This window comes from Haemaphysalis longicornis, unplaced genomic scaffold, assembly GCF_048455015.1.
Source record: "Haemaphysalis longicornis isolate Haplotype H1 unplaced genomic scaffold, Haemaphysalis longicornis Haplotype H1 scaffold_13, whole genome shotgun sequence".
Classification (NCBI taxonomy): domain Eukaryota; kingdom Metazoa; phylum Arthropoda; class Arachnida; order Ixodida; family Ixodidae; genus Haemaphysalis; species Haemaphysalis longicornis.
Window position 1 is genome coordinate 91575212 of NW_027526233.1, and position 14591 is coordinate 91589802.

A 14591-nucleotide genomic window follows, 5' to 3' on the forward strand; every position below is an offset into this window, starting at 1 on the left:
ATACAAGCAGAGGCAGCATAAAAGAGCAAAAAATGAACAAAGCAAATGCAATTCTACGAGGCAGTTAGTCACGAAAGCTTCCACGAAGGAGCAGACACTTCAGGAGAAATTTAACAAAATTAGAAATTATGTACCCTATTTACATTATGTACACAGAAAATCAGTCATATTTCAGTGGTTTTAGACAAGATGGAGCTAAAGTAGCCAAATCAGTTCTTGCCTTGAAGAAGCAGATTGCAGTGATTAAGAGAGAACAGTTACAGCTGCTGTAGGGGTGTTACCAGTATGCAGCATCCTTCGTTTGCCCATTTTGTCATTTTGCCTGCTTGTTCTATGTCTATCTTTTTTTCGCCCATGGTGCTGTCTTTATACTGGCCATTTCCACGCCATGTTTTTTTTTCTCCCGAATTTTTTTATCCTTTATTTTATGCCAGTCCTTTCCTTTTCTTTCAAGTTTCCTGTTCCCATTTCCACATGTAGCACAGCCAGCTGGACAGTTCTTCTTCTTTTCTTGGTTAACCTCCCTAGCTTTCTTCTACAGTTTCTTCCTTTCTTTAAAGTCGCACATTAGGTCATCTTAGCCTTGCTCTTACCTTCACAAACTTCCCTAGAGGTCTGGTGGTATTACTGGTGGGGAAATAAAATTTGTTGGATAAGAATTGCTTGTACATATGACCCTCTTGCTTTTTCTGTGTTTGTTTTTGCTTATGATACACGGACTGATGGCATTGCGATGGCCCATAATTTTTGATGAAAACAAGAATGCTGATGACCACAATCTGAATGAGCATTAGCCAGAACTTTCATAATCAGCTACAGCATTACTGGAACCCAGCTTCGGTGATGCAACTTCGTGATCATCCTTGTTGCTGTGAGCACGCTGAAGCGTGGAAATTCTACAAGGTCTGGTGTGGCACCTTTGTGGCCACCGGTTTGATGTTGGCATAAATGAGAAGGCTGTGCTACACATATCGAATTCCTTCGTTCTATCGCGTATCGCATTCGCATATCGCATTCCTTCCTTTTATCTAGTGTATACAGCTGAAGAACGTCTCCAGATGGCCCTGACTGAACCGATACGTGCAGATGTAACTGTCGCAAATAATAAAATTGAGAATTCAATTTATTGTCGGCTTTCTTAATGACTGCCATATGCAATGCACATTAAGTGTCTGAATACTCTATATTAGCGATTGATAGTCTCATGCTAGGCAGTCTGATTCACCTGCTATAGTTATGTTTGGCAGCTGTTTCAAAATTAACCACTATGATTGAACTAATGAGCGGCAATAACAATTTATAGGTGCACTCAAATAATTTACTTTTCAAGGGAGATGTATATCCTTCGTCGACTTCGCCTTGCACAAAATACATGACGGTCCCATCGCGACCCAAGAAAGCGCATATGTGTGTTACCTCAACATGCTTCCTAGGCGGTTTCTGTTGACAGAGATTTCCGGCCGAACCCGCAGGCATTTCAGGTAAAACTGCCTGCAGTCGGGGTGGTCCCGATAATTGGGCGTGGACAGAAGTGGCCGTTTCCGTTCATTGGCGAAGGCACCCAGGAAAGGACAGAATAATTTTTCTTAACGCCCCACCACACGGGTGCCCATCTCACATGAACGAAGTTTACTCCTCCCCCACCTCTTCTGTGCAGGTATATACATGGGCCATATGAGAGCAGAGGTGCAAGTATGCGTAATTAAACAACGTCGCTGATCTGCCGAATTTAAGAAATGTGTCATGCAAAGCATCAAATATATTCTCGAAAATTTCAGATTGCGTGTTTCAGCGATCGAAGAAGCATGCACCAATCGCACACACCCATACAGGAGATTTCTGCACCTACATTCGGGATTATATTTCGGCTTCGCCTTGTCCTCCTCTAGAAAACCACCTTATCGTGCAAATAAAGTTACCATTATTATTATTAGTTGGCTGTTGTTTTATCTCTGACTCAAGTAAAACACCGTTCAGTGAAAGTATAACAGCACCCGTAAACAAGAGCCTAGTTATACGGTAGGCATGGTAAAATGGTTCGTACATTTGTTTGTTTTAATTTACGAATCATATACGATTAAAAGGAGCCGATCTGCCCAGACATGTTTCGCGTAACATGATATGACCGGCTGACGGCGAGTTCAAATCGGCAGCAGCCACTACGGACATGTAGAGAAGGTGTCCTTGAAGATAGGCGGCGGCGGCTTTATTCCGTATCGTCGGCAGTCTTCGCAAGCAACGAAGTGACACAGCAGACACTAAGGCGTGTTAGAGTGAACCTTTGTAAATTAGCCCCACACGACTGACGCTCCTCACAATACACCGAAACTAAATTTGGCGCCTCAGCCCGACGTCTTCTTTTTGCTTATAATTTCATTTATTTTTGTTCGTCAAGCATGAATACTTCAAGAAAACTAATAAAGAGCATACAAACTCGTAAAGAAACTCAGTTATTGCCATAAAAGTTGCCTAATTTTAGCATTGGGCCCTAAATTTGTGCCTCATTTTCAAAAAAAATTGTTAGCCATATCTTCAACTACTGATCTGGCAACTACAGCGTGGCATCATGGCGGCATTCATGTTTAGACACATTTTTGAGCCAGCTTTACCCGCCTGGCGTATCGGCCTTTCTGAAAAACTTCTGCCCCGCTACTGTGGTCCATTTCGCGTCTGGCGCCAAGTTACCGACGTGACGTACGAGATCTCCCCTGTTGCGTCGAAAACGTCGAGTCACGCTACTTCTACATACGTTGTACATGTTGTACGATTGAGGCCAGATTTTCCGCTGGACGCAGTAACCCCATAGCGCCGCGACGGCGCTCGTTCCACCGGGGAATAAAGACACGAGGCACCGACAGGCGACTATGTGGTTATGGGGGGATTGGCCACAGGTTAAACGAACGGCGATTGGGCGATCAGTTCTCGTGGAAGAAGAAGACAAGGTGTGATGGTTGCGCATCCCTCAGTGTGTACTAGTGGCACCCAGCCTCTTGCGTCTTGAATATTGCAAATACATTTATCTACGGCCTCCTCGCCTCGTAACAGTATTGTTTCTAGGTTTTTTTTATCTTTTGGCATATAAACATACCACTACAAAAACTTCAATGAGTTTTTATAAAGTTGCGAAGGAGTATTGCTACAATAATTGTCACGCAACTTTAACCACTTCCGGTGTAAGTTGCGCGGTATAGTTAGTGGCGTCAGCACCTTTCTTCTGGTTTTTGCTGGTTTTTTTACTTTTTTTTACAAACGCTACACGTAAGTGTGGTACATTTGTGTTCCCGGTGAGCTAATCTGTCGATCTAGAGCAACTTGTATTTTGAACTCGGTGTCAGAACACAACACAGGAGAGGAATCTGAAAGACGAGTGCTTTCCTTGACCTTCGAATATACATTTTATTGGTAGAAACAGGAATATATACGCATGAAGACTGTATGCACACCTGAGGGAAACAACGAAAACCACATTGGTGCTGCACGCCAAAAGAGCCAAAATTCTACGAGTGACAACAAAAGAAGTGCGTAGCAAGGATATCACCATTTCAGAAACTTCAGTTTTCATGCACCCTACCTGTGTGTGCTTTACAAAAACACCATTTCTTCATCGCTCAAAGCCATGGATGAGTGCCTCATGCATACGTCTCCTTTTCTTGTAATGCAAAATGCCTCTCTTACCTTTCGGGTTAGCAGACCCCAATGCTGTGACAAAATATTGGTGCCCCGAAAAACCAAACAACCTCCACATTGGTTACAATGAGCTGGGAAATGAGCATAATGGTTACAAGAACACAAACAAATAAGATGCGCTGTTTTTTTCATGGTTGGATGCCTGCAAACTTCCCATGCGTTGATACCGCACTCGCTGTTACATGAAGGCACTGTAATGACAGGTATGCAGCACTGATAGGTATATACACCCAGCTCTCCTACTGGCAAAGGATGAGGGTACCCAAGCACATTTGTGGGCCAGCAATGAATGGTCCGTGTGATCGGTGTGGTAGACTAGACTGTCCCACGGAAGGCACACAATATTTATCGAACTGTCACCAGCGAAACTACAATCAGACATCCCAGCAACCGAGACACTGGCAGGGTTTGGCTGGCCTCTGAAAATAAACGCGTTTGCACTTCCGTGTATTTCTTTTTTTTTTCTGTCAACCATGCTCTTTTATTGCAACGGCAAGTCCTCTATAAAATCGTTCTTCCATCAACCATGCGCTTTTATTACAAAGGCAAATCTTGTTTCTCGCTATAGTGCGCTACAATATATATTATATAAAGGCAAGTCCTCTATGAAATTGTTTTTCTATCAACCATGCGCTTTTATTACAATAGCAAGCCTTCTTTCTCGCTATAATGCGCCACAATATATATATAAAGGCAAGTCCTCAATGAAATCGTTCTTCCGTCCACCATGCGCTTTTATTACAAAGGCAAGTCTTTTTTTCGGCAAAATGAGCATGAGCATTGCGTGAAAACGTGGGGGTTCACTGTTAAAGAGGCATTGTCATTGGTCGCACCTCCATGAGCTTGCAGTATTCAAAGCCCAATTCAGCAAGACATAGCCGGTAACGGTGACATACAGTTCCATTTAAAAGGGCCACGAAGAGAAAACCCAAGTTTTGTTCACTAAAAAGACTGCATTCTCCTGTTAACAATACTAAATTCATCACACATTTCAAACAACCCATCTAGATACTAAAGAAAACTGCTAAAGCAGTGGCAGCCCGCACCCGCTTTTTCTTGAAGTCTAGATGATGATGATGATGGTTGGTTCCTTGAAGTCTCCCTGACCTCACAGTTTTTTTTTTATGCAATTGGTGGCCACCAACCAAAGACACCACCAGAAACATGACTGGCCTATTGTGACAAAGCCTCTAGTTCCATTTGTTGATACCACTTATGCTGATGTGCAGCTAGGTACATACTGAAAATTACGTTTTCACTGTTTCCCTCTACTGTCTCTCCAAAGAGGTCGCCTAAAGTGAAATTTGAAAGTTTTTCTTTTTTTCTCATCTTTTTACTAACCCTTTAGGCCCTGGTCTGGTTATTTGACGACACCACACAAAATGGGCTCTAGCGCCCAGAGAACAATGCAAAAAATGCTAGCTTTCTGGGCAAGCGTTCTCCAAGGATGTCTCTTGCGACAGACATCACTATTGTTTGCGCTTTCGCGGGGCTGGATGACATTAAAAAGAAGCTCCAGTAGAGGCAGGAAACCGAAAGCCCGGTTTGTCAAAATGGCTATAAATGTGTAAATACTTGCACTACCAGCTTTATTTCTTCCCTGTATCCTCAGGGTGTTGCAGCTTTTTACACAAAAAGAAATAAAATTTGTTTTTGCCAGTGAAAAATTTTATAGCCTAATGGCCTAAGTGTCATGCCTGCAAATTATTAAATACCTTAACTATCAGCATAATTTTTCATTTCTATGCTTCTGGGGTCAAAAACTGCGAAAATATGCAGAAAAACAATTCGCGCCTGAAATAAAAGAATCCATGGCTAAAAGGCTTAAATAAATGTCTTATGGTGGCTGGAATGGACCTGAGTGAATTGCTAAATGCTAGATTTCGTCTTCAAACTGAACAAGTTGTATTTTGTCTTCATTGCCCCTTTAGGCCGCAAGCACACAAAAAAAAACTGATAGCCAGCAGAATGCACCAATTCACAATTTGTTTTAACTAAAACATATCTTGCAGTGGTTTTCAAATTACATTTTGAGATTCTCAAAAGTCTACATGTAGTAGCCACAACTGAATGGAACTATATCAAAGAATGACTTTCCTAGCTAACAACACGTGGATTCCCGGACTTGCGTTCCACTCTCACTATCGTGCTCAGTAAGATGTTCTCTCCCTCTCTCTTCATAATGTCGAAAGGTAGTGTGAAGCTACTACATGCGGCGTGCACGCCCCTCAACGTAGGCCTGAATTTTGACTTGAGAACTATGCAGACTACCGGTACTCTTTGCCTAAAGGTAAAGAAAAATAAATGAACTGTAGCACAGCACCGCAATTTTGTCTGCTCCCCGATGCATCACAACACCTCGAACCTCAATGAGATTTTGTTGTCTTTTAAGTAGTGCGATCCCTCAATCTCTTTCACTTTCATTTCTTCCCCGAGCCACCTCGCGGTCAATTCCCTCCGAACATAAGGCGCACAAATCCCAGGCCGCTCACTAATACAATCTTGTACAATTGTCACATTCGTATGGTTCCTCTCGGGGTGAAGCAGCGTTATACGCAAATTCTTCTTCATTGGCCATGTAACCAGCTGATCGCACTCCCCTCTACACACTTCGTATCCCAACAGCAGTGACTGCAACAGCGCAACTCCTTTTACTAACGCACAAGGACGGATGTGATATCCATAGAAGTAGCCTCCGTGCGGAGGGTGAACAAATGCCGAGCTTCGCACATGGCTCTCCATTTTTGCTTCTGACCAAGGTTCGATGCTCCACTCCAGAGCTTTGGAGACAAGAAGCCTTCTTTCCAAAGGCAAGTCTGAGACACTTGCTGCTTCAATCCTCAATCTGTCTTGCATTATCTTTTCTATTGTCCCCAGCTTTTCTCTCATTTGCTTACGTTCCCCAGCAACTGCTGTCTCCAGCCTGTCAATGCTGCGCTTGATGTTTGTGCACAGTGCCAAACTCTCACTGCTTTTTTCTTCAAAGGTCTGGTTCAGCGATGCGTTGAGCAGGCCAAATTCATCTTTGATTCCCTGCAACGAACTCGCGACAATGGCTATGTCATTTTGCAGAGTTGCCCGTGCATCATCCAGGGCGCATCTGCAGAGCTGGGCACCCTCTGTCAGCGTGTTCTCCAGGCACTGAACTGATTCCAGAATGGGGGATTCTGCAGTGACTTCTTGTGCCAACATTCGCACACTACCAGAAGCCATACTTTCCAGGTTTTCTTCAATTGATCTCTGGAGCAGAGATACTTTTGCGTCCAGGTTGCTGAGGGCACTGGTGATGCCCATTATTCCCGAATCAACGTTCTCTCCTGCTACAATCTCTGTCCCAGAGGTCGGGCCGCACACACCTGACGCCAGATGGTTCACAATGTCCTTGTGGGCGACACTCCCTCTGCAGCACGGGCAAGTCACTGTGTGATGCTCACAGTCAGTGTTGAAGTGCTGCAGGACCTCAGATACTGGGCCTGTGACGCCACAGCCCAGGGGGGAATTCCAGCACCGGATCTGCAGAGAACATTTGAAAAAGCACCCTGAACTGAATTTGTCGGTGTTAAGACTCACCCCAATCCAACAGCCAACCCTAAACAACAGAACTGGTCCTGCTCACAGGGACTTCACACAGTGCTTTCTGCTAAAAAACAAATGCAAACAGACCTTTAAAGAAGAAATCATCAGACGAGCAGTTTTTGCAGCTGCAACAACTTCCAGTGAAACCATAAAGAGTGATGTCCTCACTAAGCATAAATGACAGGCGATTGGTATCAATGACATGTTGATATTTCAATGCTAGGTTATCTGAAGAGATCTGTAAATACTCTAGATTATTTATTTTCAATGGGATACATTTTCCTGTACCTTAAATCCTCTCCAATATTTAAAAATACGTCTTGCGAAAAATTTGAGCACAACACAAAACCAGTTAAACTATATTATCGACTGGCTGTTTTGTCTACCCAACCTCTATAGTACGAAAAAATTGCCTTCGAAATTCCCGACATGACTGCAAAGCACGCTTATAATGGGCATCAAGGTGCCAATTAAAGAACAAGGTACAAATGATAGAAGATGCCAAATATACCCTAACGTTTATCCTTGCTGGGATTAATCATTCCTGCTACTTTACACAACGTCTATATTTCATGAGCTGCATGAAGACTTGTGTACACTGACAATGGTATTATGGTTTGATTGTGGCATTCAGCACGCCGACGCTTCACAGGCGACGAGGCGCGCCGTATCGGAGGGCTCCGGATTAATAATGACCACCTGGGGATCTTTAACGCGCGCCGAAATCTTGAACACAAGGCCGTTTTCACTTTCCGCTTTCAACAGAAAAGCGGCCGCCGCGGTCGGGAATTGAACCCGCATCAGCGTGCTCAGCAGCACAACACCTTAGCTACTGAGGCACCGCGGCGGGTCTTACAATGGTATTGAAGACTGCCAAAGGTGGGCGCATAGTATAAACGCATGCCTGACCTCATTTGCGCACCCCGCCATGCAACAAAGGGTTGCATGACGTGTTAGAGGAGTGCCGACACCACATTTTAACAGGGGAGCAGTTGTTAGTGGCCGTAAGTTCGCTGTTGTAGAAAACAACGCGACAGGAACACCAAGCGTTTGTGAGCGCGTGTCTCGTGGTGACTGATGAACATTCCCGGCACGTAGAGTGGCTTTCACAAAAAAAAAACTGGCAAAAACTCCGAGGAGCGAGAAAATGCCGAGCGCTTGTGAGTTTGTCCCTAAGTGAATATGACGATGACTACTACTAGAACAATGGGAAGCAACGACAGAACATATACATAGTTTCAAACTTCAACATGCGCGTGATCTGTCCTTCACTGCTCACATAGAAATAAATCACCCAACTTCGCTACGGTTCAAACCTCGCGCCTTCGTGCAAGCTACCCAAGTTTTTTAACTTTTAGGGGCGAAGCCCGTTAAGGGCTGGGACTGTTGGCGTCTCCTGTCGCCGTCGTAATCGTCGTCTCATGTAGTCACGGTACTAAAACACAGGAAAACTTATTTACGCATGGCGCTAGGGAGCTTCCTACTTCTAAGACAAGAGTCTTTTACAGCAAAGCTGCATACCTCTACCCCCCAACGGTTTAATCTCCGTTGACAAAAACGCCAAGGCGCCAAGAATACACTTATACACTGCATGCTTCGCCCCTCCCCAGGTTTCATGTTAGTGGAGATGGCCCGGTATTTTATTTTTTCGTTTTTATGCTCGAAGCAATACCTTTTTGCCCCTGATAATGAAAATCCTGCAGCTTCGCCACGGTTCAAGCCTTGCGCAACTTCGTGCAAGCTTCCCCAGATTTTTTTGGGGGGAAGCTTGCAACTTCGTGCAAGCTTCCCCAGAGCTCTGCCGCGGCAAGCGAGCTCTGCCGCTTGCCGCGGCAGAGCTCGCCGCGGCAAGCCGCGTGATCCGTTGGCACGCCTACGGCGCAGTTGCGGTCAAATGAAGGTCAAATTGGCTGCGACGGCCACACTCGGCTCAACTGGGTTAGTGAAGCTTTGCTTTATAAACAATGAGCACAGATCACTTGGTTTGCAATTCTGAGTCCGTGCTGCCGCCGACCAATTTCGTCTCGTAGCCCGGCGTAGAGCCATGGACAGTTCTCATCGGGGGACATAAATGCTGCCAGAATGCTTCTGCAGGCATTTTGAATGGGTAAGCATTTTTCCCTCCCGCCTGTTCAGCTGGCAAGCCAACAGATAGGCGACGCGCAATACGTTCATACTTCAACTATAGCCCCTGGAAATGTGGCTAGTCCGCCGTCGGAGGCCTCCATCAGCTCCCTTAGGCGATGAGAGCCTCAGGTAGACAGTACACCCATCTACTGCAGTGCCCTCTGAGTGCACTGGCCTTTTTGCTATAGTGACATTTTTTTTTTAACCAGACAGTTGTTTTAATACCTCTGCTGTCAATATGACTTCTTTGCATCCTTTTTCGGGCCTGAATAGATTTAGGAATTTTTAAACTTCGGACAGTATTGTTGCCACCTCTCATCGCCTCTTTTTCCGCAGAGTGCCTGCTTACCACCTGCTTGAAGCTATAGCTACGTCAAGTGTGTTGATTCTGGCCACCAATTCAGGTCCAGCGACTGCAAGCAACATATGAAAATTGCATCAATTTGATAAGTCGTCTCAAACTATCATCGTTTGGTATGAGAGCAGTTTCATTATTCTTGTGTCTAATATGATGTATACGTGCTATCCTGCATTGCGCATAACTTATATAATTTTGCCCTGCTCGTTTTACAGACAGAAGCAGTACTAATGGCTACAAGCATTCGCTATTAGTTTTCGTACGCATGTCCCCAAATGTTGCTACTGCGCACTTTTGTACATTATAAGCAGTAGTAAAGGCTTTTTTTTTATTACGAGAGGTGTGTGATTGGTCAAATAACCTTCCGAATAATCGATTAATATTCTAGCCGCTATTATTTTTTTAATCAGTTAACTGGTTGAAGTTCACGCGTGCCAAGCGCCAACGACGATCTGGGTCCTGAAATCCCTCCTTTCTGGAACTAGCTCCACATTGTAACAATGCACCTGTGCGTCCCACAGATCTCACCGCCATTTTTAATTCCATTTACTTCCTCTCCTTAGCGCGAGCATGTGTTCAGCACAGTCGAGATTACTGTCAACAAGTAAAGAAACTCCGTGTGTTAGAAATTGTCAACGAACTTCTAAGTGCCCGCAACTGCATGAACGAGTTACCATTGATCGCATAAATTGAGTAGAATCGATATTACAAACAACCATTAAAAAAATTGTCCCTTTTTAAGCCATGAGCTCACTCGACCTTGGATATCGCTCGTGTCAATTTAGAGGAACGCCGCTATTGCGAGAGCAACAGGTGTTGATGCGCGTGCTTGTACTACACCGCCCGAGGCTTGTTTCCCCGTTCAATAAAAACGTTCAGTTTTCAGCGCGGGACGTCGTTTTGACCCTCGGACCCAAGGCGGGTGTAAGGCATGGGCGTTCCGTGGTGGCGGGACGGCGTGACAAACGTTTCCTGCCAAACAAACTAGTATTTTTTTTTTGCGGACATTTTCATTTGTGACAAAAGGCGGGGAAGTGGGTGCTTACGTTGCGACCGAGAATGCTGTCGGTGGAGGTGGCCGACCAGAGAACATCGTCGGCCAGGATGGCTTCGCCGTCCAGGCAGCAGCGACTCCCGTTGGACGCGCAGCGGTCGTAGCAAGACTTGCAAAGCAAGTGTCGACACGGCAGCAGGGCGATGTTGGAGGGGACGAGGCCGCACGCACTGCAGACGCGGTTGGACGGGATACCGTTCACGAACACGGTGGGACGCCAGTCCAGGGTGCAGCCGAACCCGAAAACTGTTTGTGCGCTTTCGAGCGCCATGGCTGGCTATGACACGACCCAGCCCTTCAAACGGAAGAAATCGCGCATCCGTGCATGCATCATAGAGAAAGAACGCATACATCTGCGCAACAGCGCGCGCGACAGATCGCCTCCTTTACTACAATGCCTGCGGATGCACCCCAAAGTGTGTCCGCATTTTCCTTTCTCACTGCGTCTGTATTCCGTGTGGTGGCGCCACCCACCGATGCTCCGGCTACCGATCCTCTTTCGCCAGGTCGCATGGCAGCAGACAGGGGTTTCCCCAGGCATCGAATCAAGGGGGGGTGTCTCAATGGCTCTGGGGGGGGGGGGGGGGTCATAAACTAGAAAAAGCTGTTTTTTTGTCCCACTAGTTAAATAATAGACGTCTGTTAACCAAACGCTCATCCCCGTGACGTACGTTTTTCATTGTCTATATATATACATATATATATACACCTGAGAGGCGGTGCTTTCTATTCAATCTAAGAAAAAAACAAATTTAGAGAAATTCATTTTTTACCATGAAAGGTCCGTATTCAGTTTTTTTTTTTTAATTTCTCACCATTTTTCATTGTATAAGGACATTTTCGAACTTGTTACCAGGGCCAGTGACGAAATTTGAGTTCTTGAAACAATGTTTAGGTGGTACACGAATTATGCAGCACTTACAAATCAGGCACCGATTGTACGCTCCCGATTTATTAAAACGCCAGGATTAGCTACCGTAGCGCTTTTCGCTACTCCCTGGCTGGTAGCAATGTGCTCACAGCATGGTCAGCCTCAAACCACTTTGCCCCTTTCCTTTGAAAGCCTTTTTTGTGTGCACATACGAACTTGCCACGAGCTGTCGGAAAAAAGGAAATAAATACGTGCAACGCTAACAGCAAGCTCGGGGGGCGCACTTTTGTTTATTTTGCCCGAGGCTACTGCCAAGAATAGCAGACGGGCAGCCCGCGCATGCGCAGATCGATACTGAAAAAGGTCCATACAAGGACTGACAAGAGTGAAATGTGAAATTTGGGGATTCAAGGGGGGGTGTCCAGAAAATCTAGGGGGGGTCTACACACCCCCTAGGGGGGGTGTAGGGAAATCACTGGCAGCAGACGATCCGCGGGCAAACCGTGCACTGAGCATTCCCGCTTTTTGCCAGTGAACGGCTCTTCGTGTTACATATTTCCAGTCCACTAAACAAGCGACGATGTAAAATTTGAAACCGAGGAACACGATGTTGTTGCCGCCCATTCTTCAGCGTGCGGAAGAAGGATCCGGATGTCTCCTAGCATGCTCGTTCTCAGTGAACGGAGCCCTGAAAGCAGAATGGGTAAAGAACATTTCTAGAAAGAACAGGGGACCCAAGTCAGCGGCAGAGTACTCGATGTTCTGGTGCAGCCTGCACTTTCGGCCGGAAGTCTTTCGGAGTAACAGGAAAAGAAGTAAGATATAAGGAAAGCGGAAATACGCACCGACAAGATCGGGAAGATACCCAACGCAGAAGCTAGGGCGACTGCTACTTGCCTTGATTTAGTTTTCTGACGCGATGCTTCCGGATCGTCGGTCGCCTATGAAGCTCCTCGAAGCATGCTTGAAACACAGCGTTGAGCTCATCCCGTCAATGTCAGTCGTGGTGCGTGAAAATCCCGACGAAGCTATCATTGGCAAGATTGGGGGGAACTCGTATGTAGAAAGTTTATTAGGCCGCTACTGACCAACCGCGCATTTTGATAACACCGACAACAATGCAGGGAGAAGGATATATATATATATATACGCAAAGCGCCTCTCACGGAAAGTTCTGAAGCTTCGAAAGTCATCCTTCCACTCATATGCACTCGCAGTGTAATTAACATACAAGAACTAGAACTTTTGTTCTCACATGCATGCATGCACGCGTGCATACACGCATATGTATACTCGCAGTGTAATGTAACTTAACTCGCATTTTTTTTCACATCTGTTTCGTTTCTGTTCATTTATAATTGTTCTTAAGCTCTTTGATGCCGTTTAATTTGTTTGAATGTGTTTTGTCCATCGCATATCGTTGTCCAATAAGACTGGCAGTTTCACCGCTGCTGTTTCATGCGTGCAAATTAACGCAACTTTTCAGAACATCTGAGGTCAGCAAACTGTGCACAAAAAGGATTTCAGATGGGCGTTGCGTTTGCCTATTAGAAGTAGCCCATATATACGCCAAGTAACACACAAAACCACAATTAAAGCGGGCCGGTAGATTTTACGAGCGAAACAAAATCTGTTCATTTAATGACTGCACAATAAAGCACTCTGGAAAGGAGCAAAGTTACTTGAAATGACAACAAAAACACAGGCAAACGAATTTCATCTTAGAATGTACTTCAGACGAAAGCAAAAACTCCCACCTCCCCTCGCGGGAACCCCTGTGATAGGCGGAGCGGCGAAGGGAACGCGTTTTATAGCGCGCATAACGTTGAAGGGACTGCGTAAGCTGGTCCCAGTCGATGACAACGTTGGCGTACTTGTAAAGCGGCGTGGACTCTAGGTGTTTGAGCCAAGCGTGGATGTTGCTTCGCCGGAGAACGGCACACCGGTTATATGCGCAGCGCGCCCGAAGGAGAGGAAACCGCGGAAGAGAGAGTACTGCGCATGCGCCGGCCACAGCGCGTCTGCCGCGGCTATGACGCAACGTGCCGCGGCTATGACGCAACACAATCCACTTTAATCCAATCCAAGCCAATCCAATCAAATCTAATCCAAAGCCCCTCGCGAGAGAGTGTTCGTTATCGGAGAGGAGAGGGGGTGAGCGGCGGAGAGCGCAGCTCGCGCGGCGAGGAGAATGGCAGAGGGGTGGACAACGCCGACAACAACGACGACGACGCCGGAGGGACAAGGCGAGTGAATCAGATGCTCTGCATCTAAAATCGCACACAAAAACCCGGCATCAGCTGACGCCGCAACCACCGCGGAGGGTCGGTCACTCGCGGAACCGCGCGGTGGGCGAGTCAAATAGGTCGGTGATCTGGCGATGGGAACTGGCGCGACGCCTCAGGCATTGAAGAAGTAAGGAGGCGATCTCACCCCCACTGCTGTGTGCGCATGCGCCCCGTTGTTATAGCAACGGAGGCGCGTCGTCTGCTTCCAGGCCGCCGCAGCCGCGCGCCGCTGCCCCGTCAAACGGGAGGGCGCGGCTCGTCTTTTGCCGCAACGCGCCGTCGGCAGCGAGAAGAAGCGTTGCCGCCGCATATCCGATGCGATTTTAAAAATACCAACGTGGAGCACCAGGCATTCAGCGCATTTGGCTGTCTAAAACCTTTCTAGCCTCTATAGTCTAGCCCTTTCATCCCGGGATTTTTTATTTCAAGCAAAAATTGTTTTCTGTGTGTTTTTGTAGAGCTTTGGAGCTCAGAAGCACGATAAAAAATTACGCTAATATTGCAATTATTTTTAAAACGGGCGTGACAGTTAGGTCATTAGGAAATTAACAGTTTTCGTTCTTGTAAAAACGAATTTTTTCGTTTTATGGTAAAACCTACGACACCCTGATCTTACAGAAAAAATATAAA

General features: G+C 46.1%; 1 protein-coding gene across 1 annotated transcript; it reads right to left on the bottom strand.

The window, feature by feature from the left end:
• Positions 1 to 5602: 5602 nt before the first annotated feature.
• Positions 5603 to 11179, bottom strand: LOC144164390 (TNF receptor-associated factor 3-like). The gene is made up of 2 exons (XM_077694914.1): positions 10795 to 11179; positions 5603 to 7200 (listed from the first exon to the last, which is right to left on the bottom strand). The coding sequence occupies exons 1-2, from the start codon at positions 11071 to 11073 to the stop codon at positions 6037 to 6039; spliced, it is 1443 nt and encodes a 480-aa protein (XP_077551040.1). The 5' UTR covers positions 11074 to 11179; the 3' UTR covers positions 5603 to 6036.
• Positions 11180 to 14591: the final 3412 nt, after the last annotated feature.

Excerpts from the sequence above, each read along its gene's own strand:
- LOC144164390 (XM_077694914.1), bottom strand. The coding sequence starts at position 11,073 with ATGGCGCTCGAAAGCGCACAAACAGTTTTCGGGTTCGGCTGCACCCTG. Across the intron at positions 7,201-10,794 it reads ACAGCATTCTCGGTCGCAAC|ATCCGGTGCTGGAATTCCCC; the intron begins GTAAGCACCCAC and ends TGTTCTCTGCAG.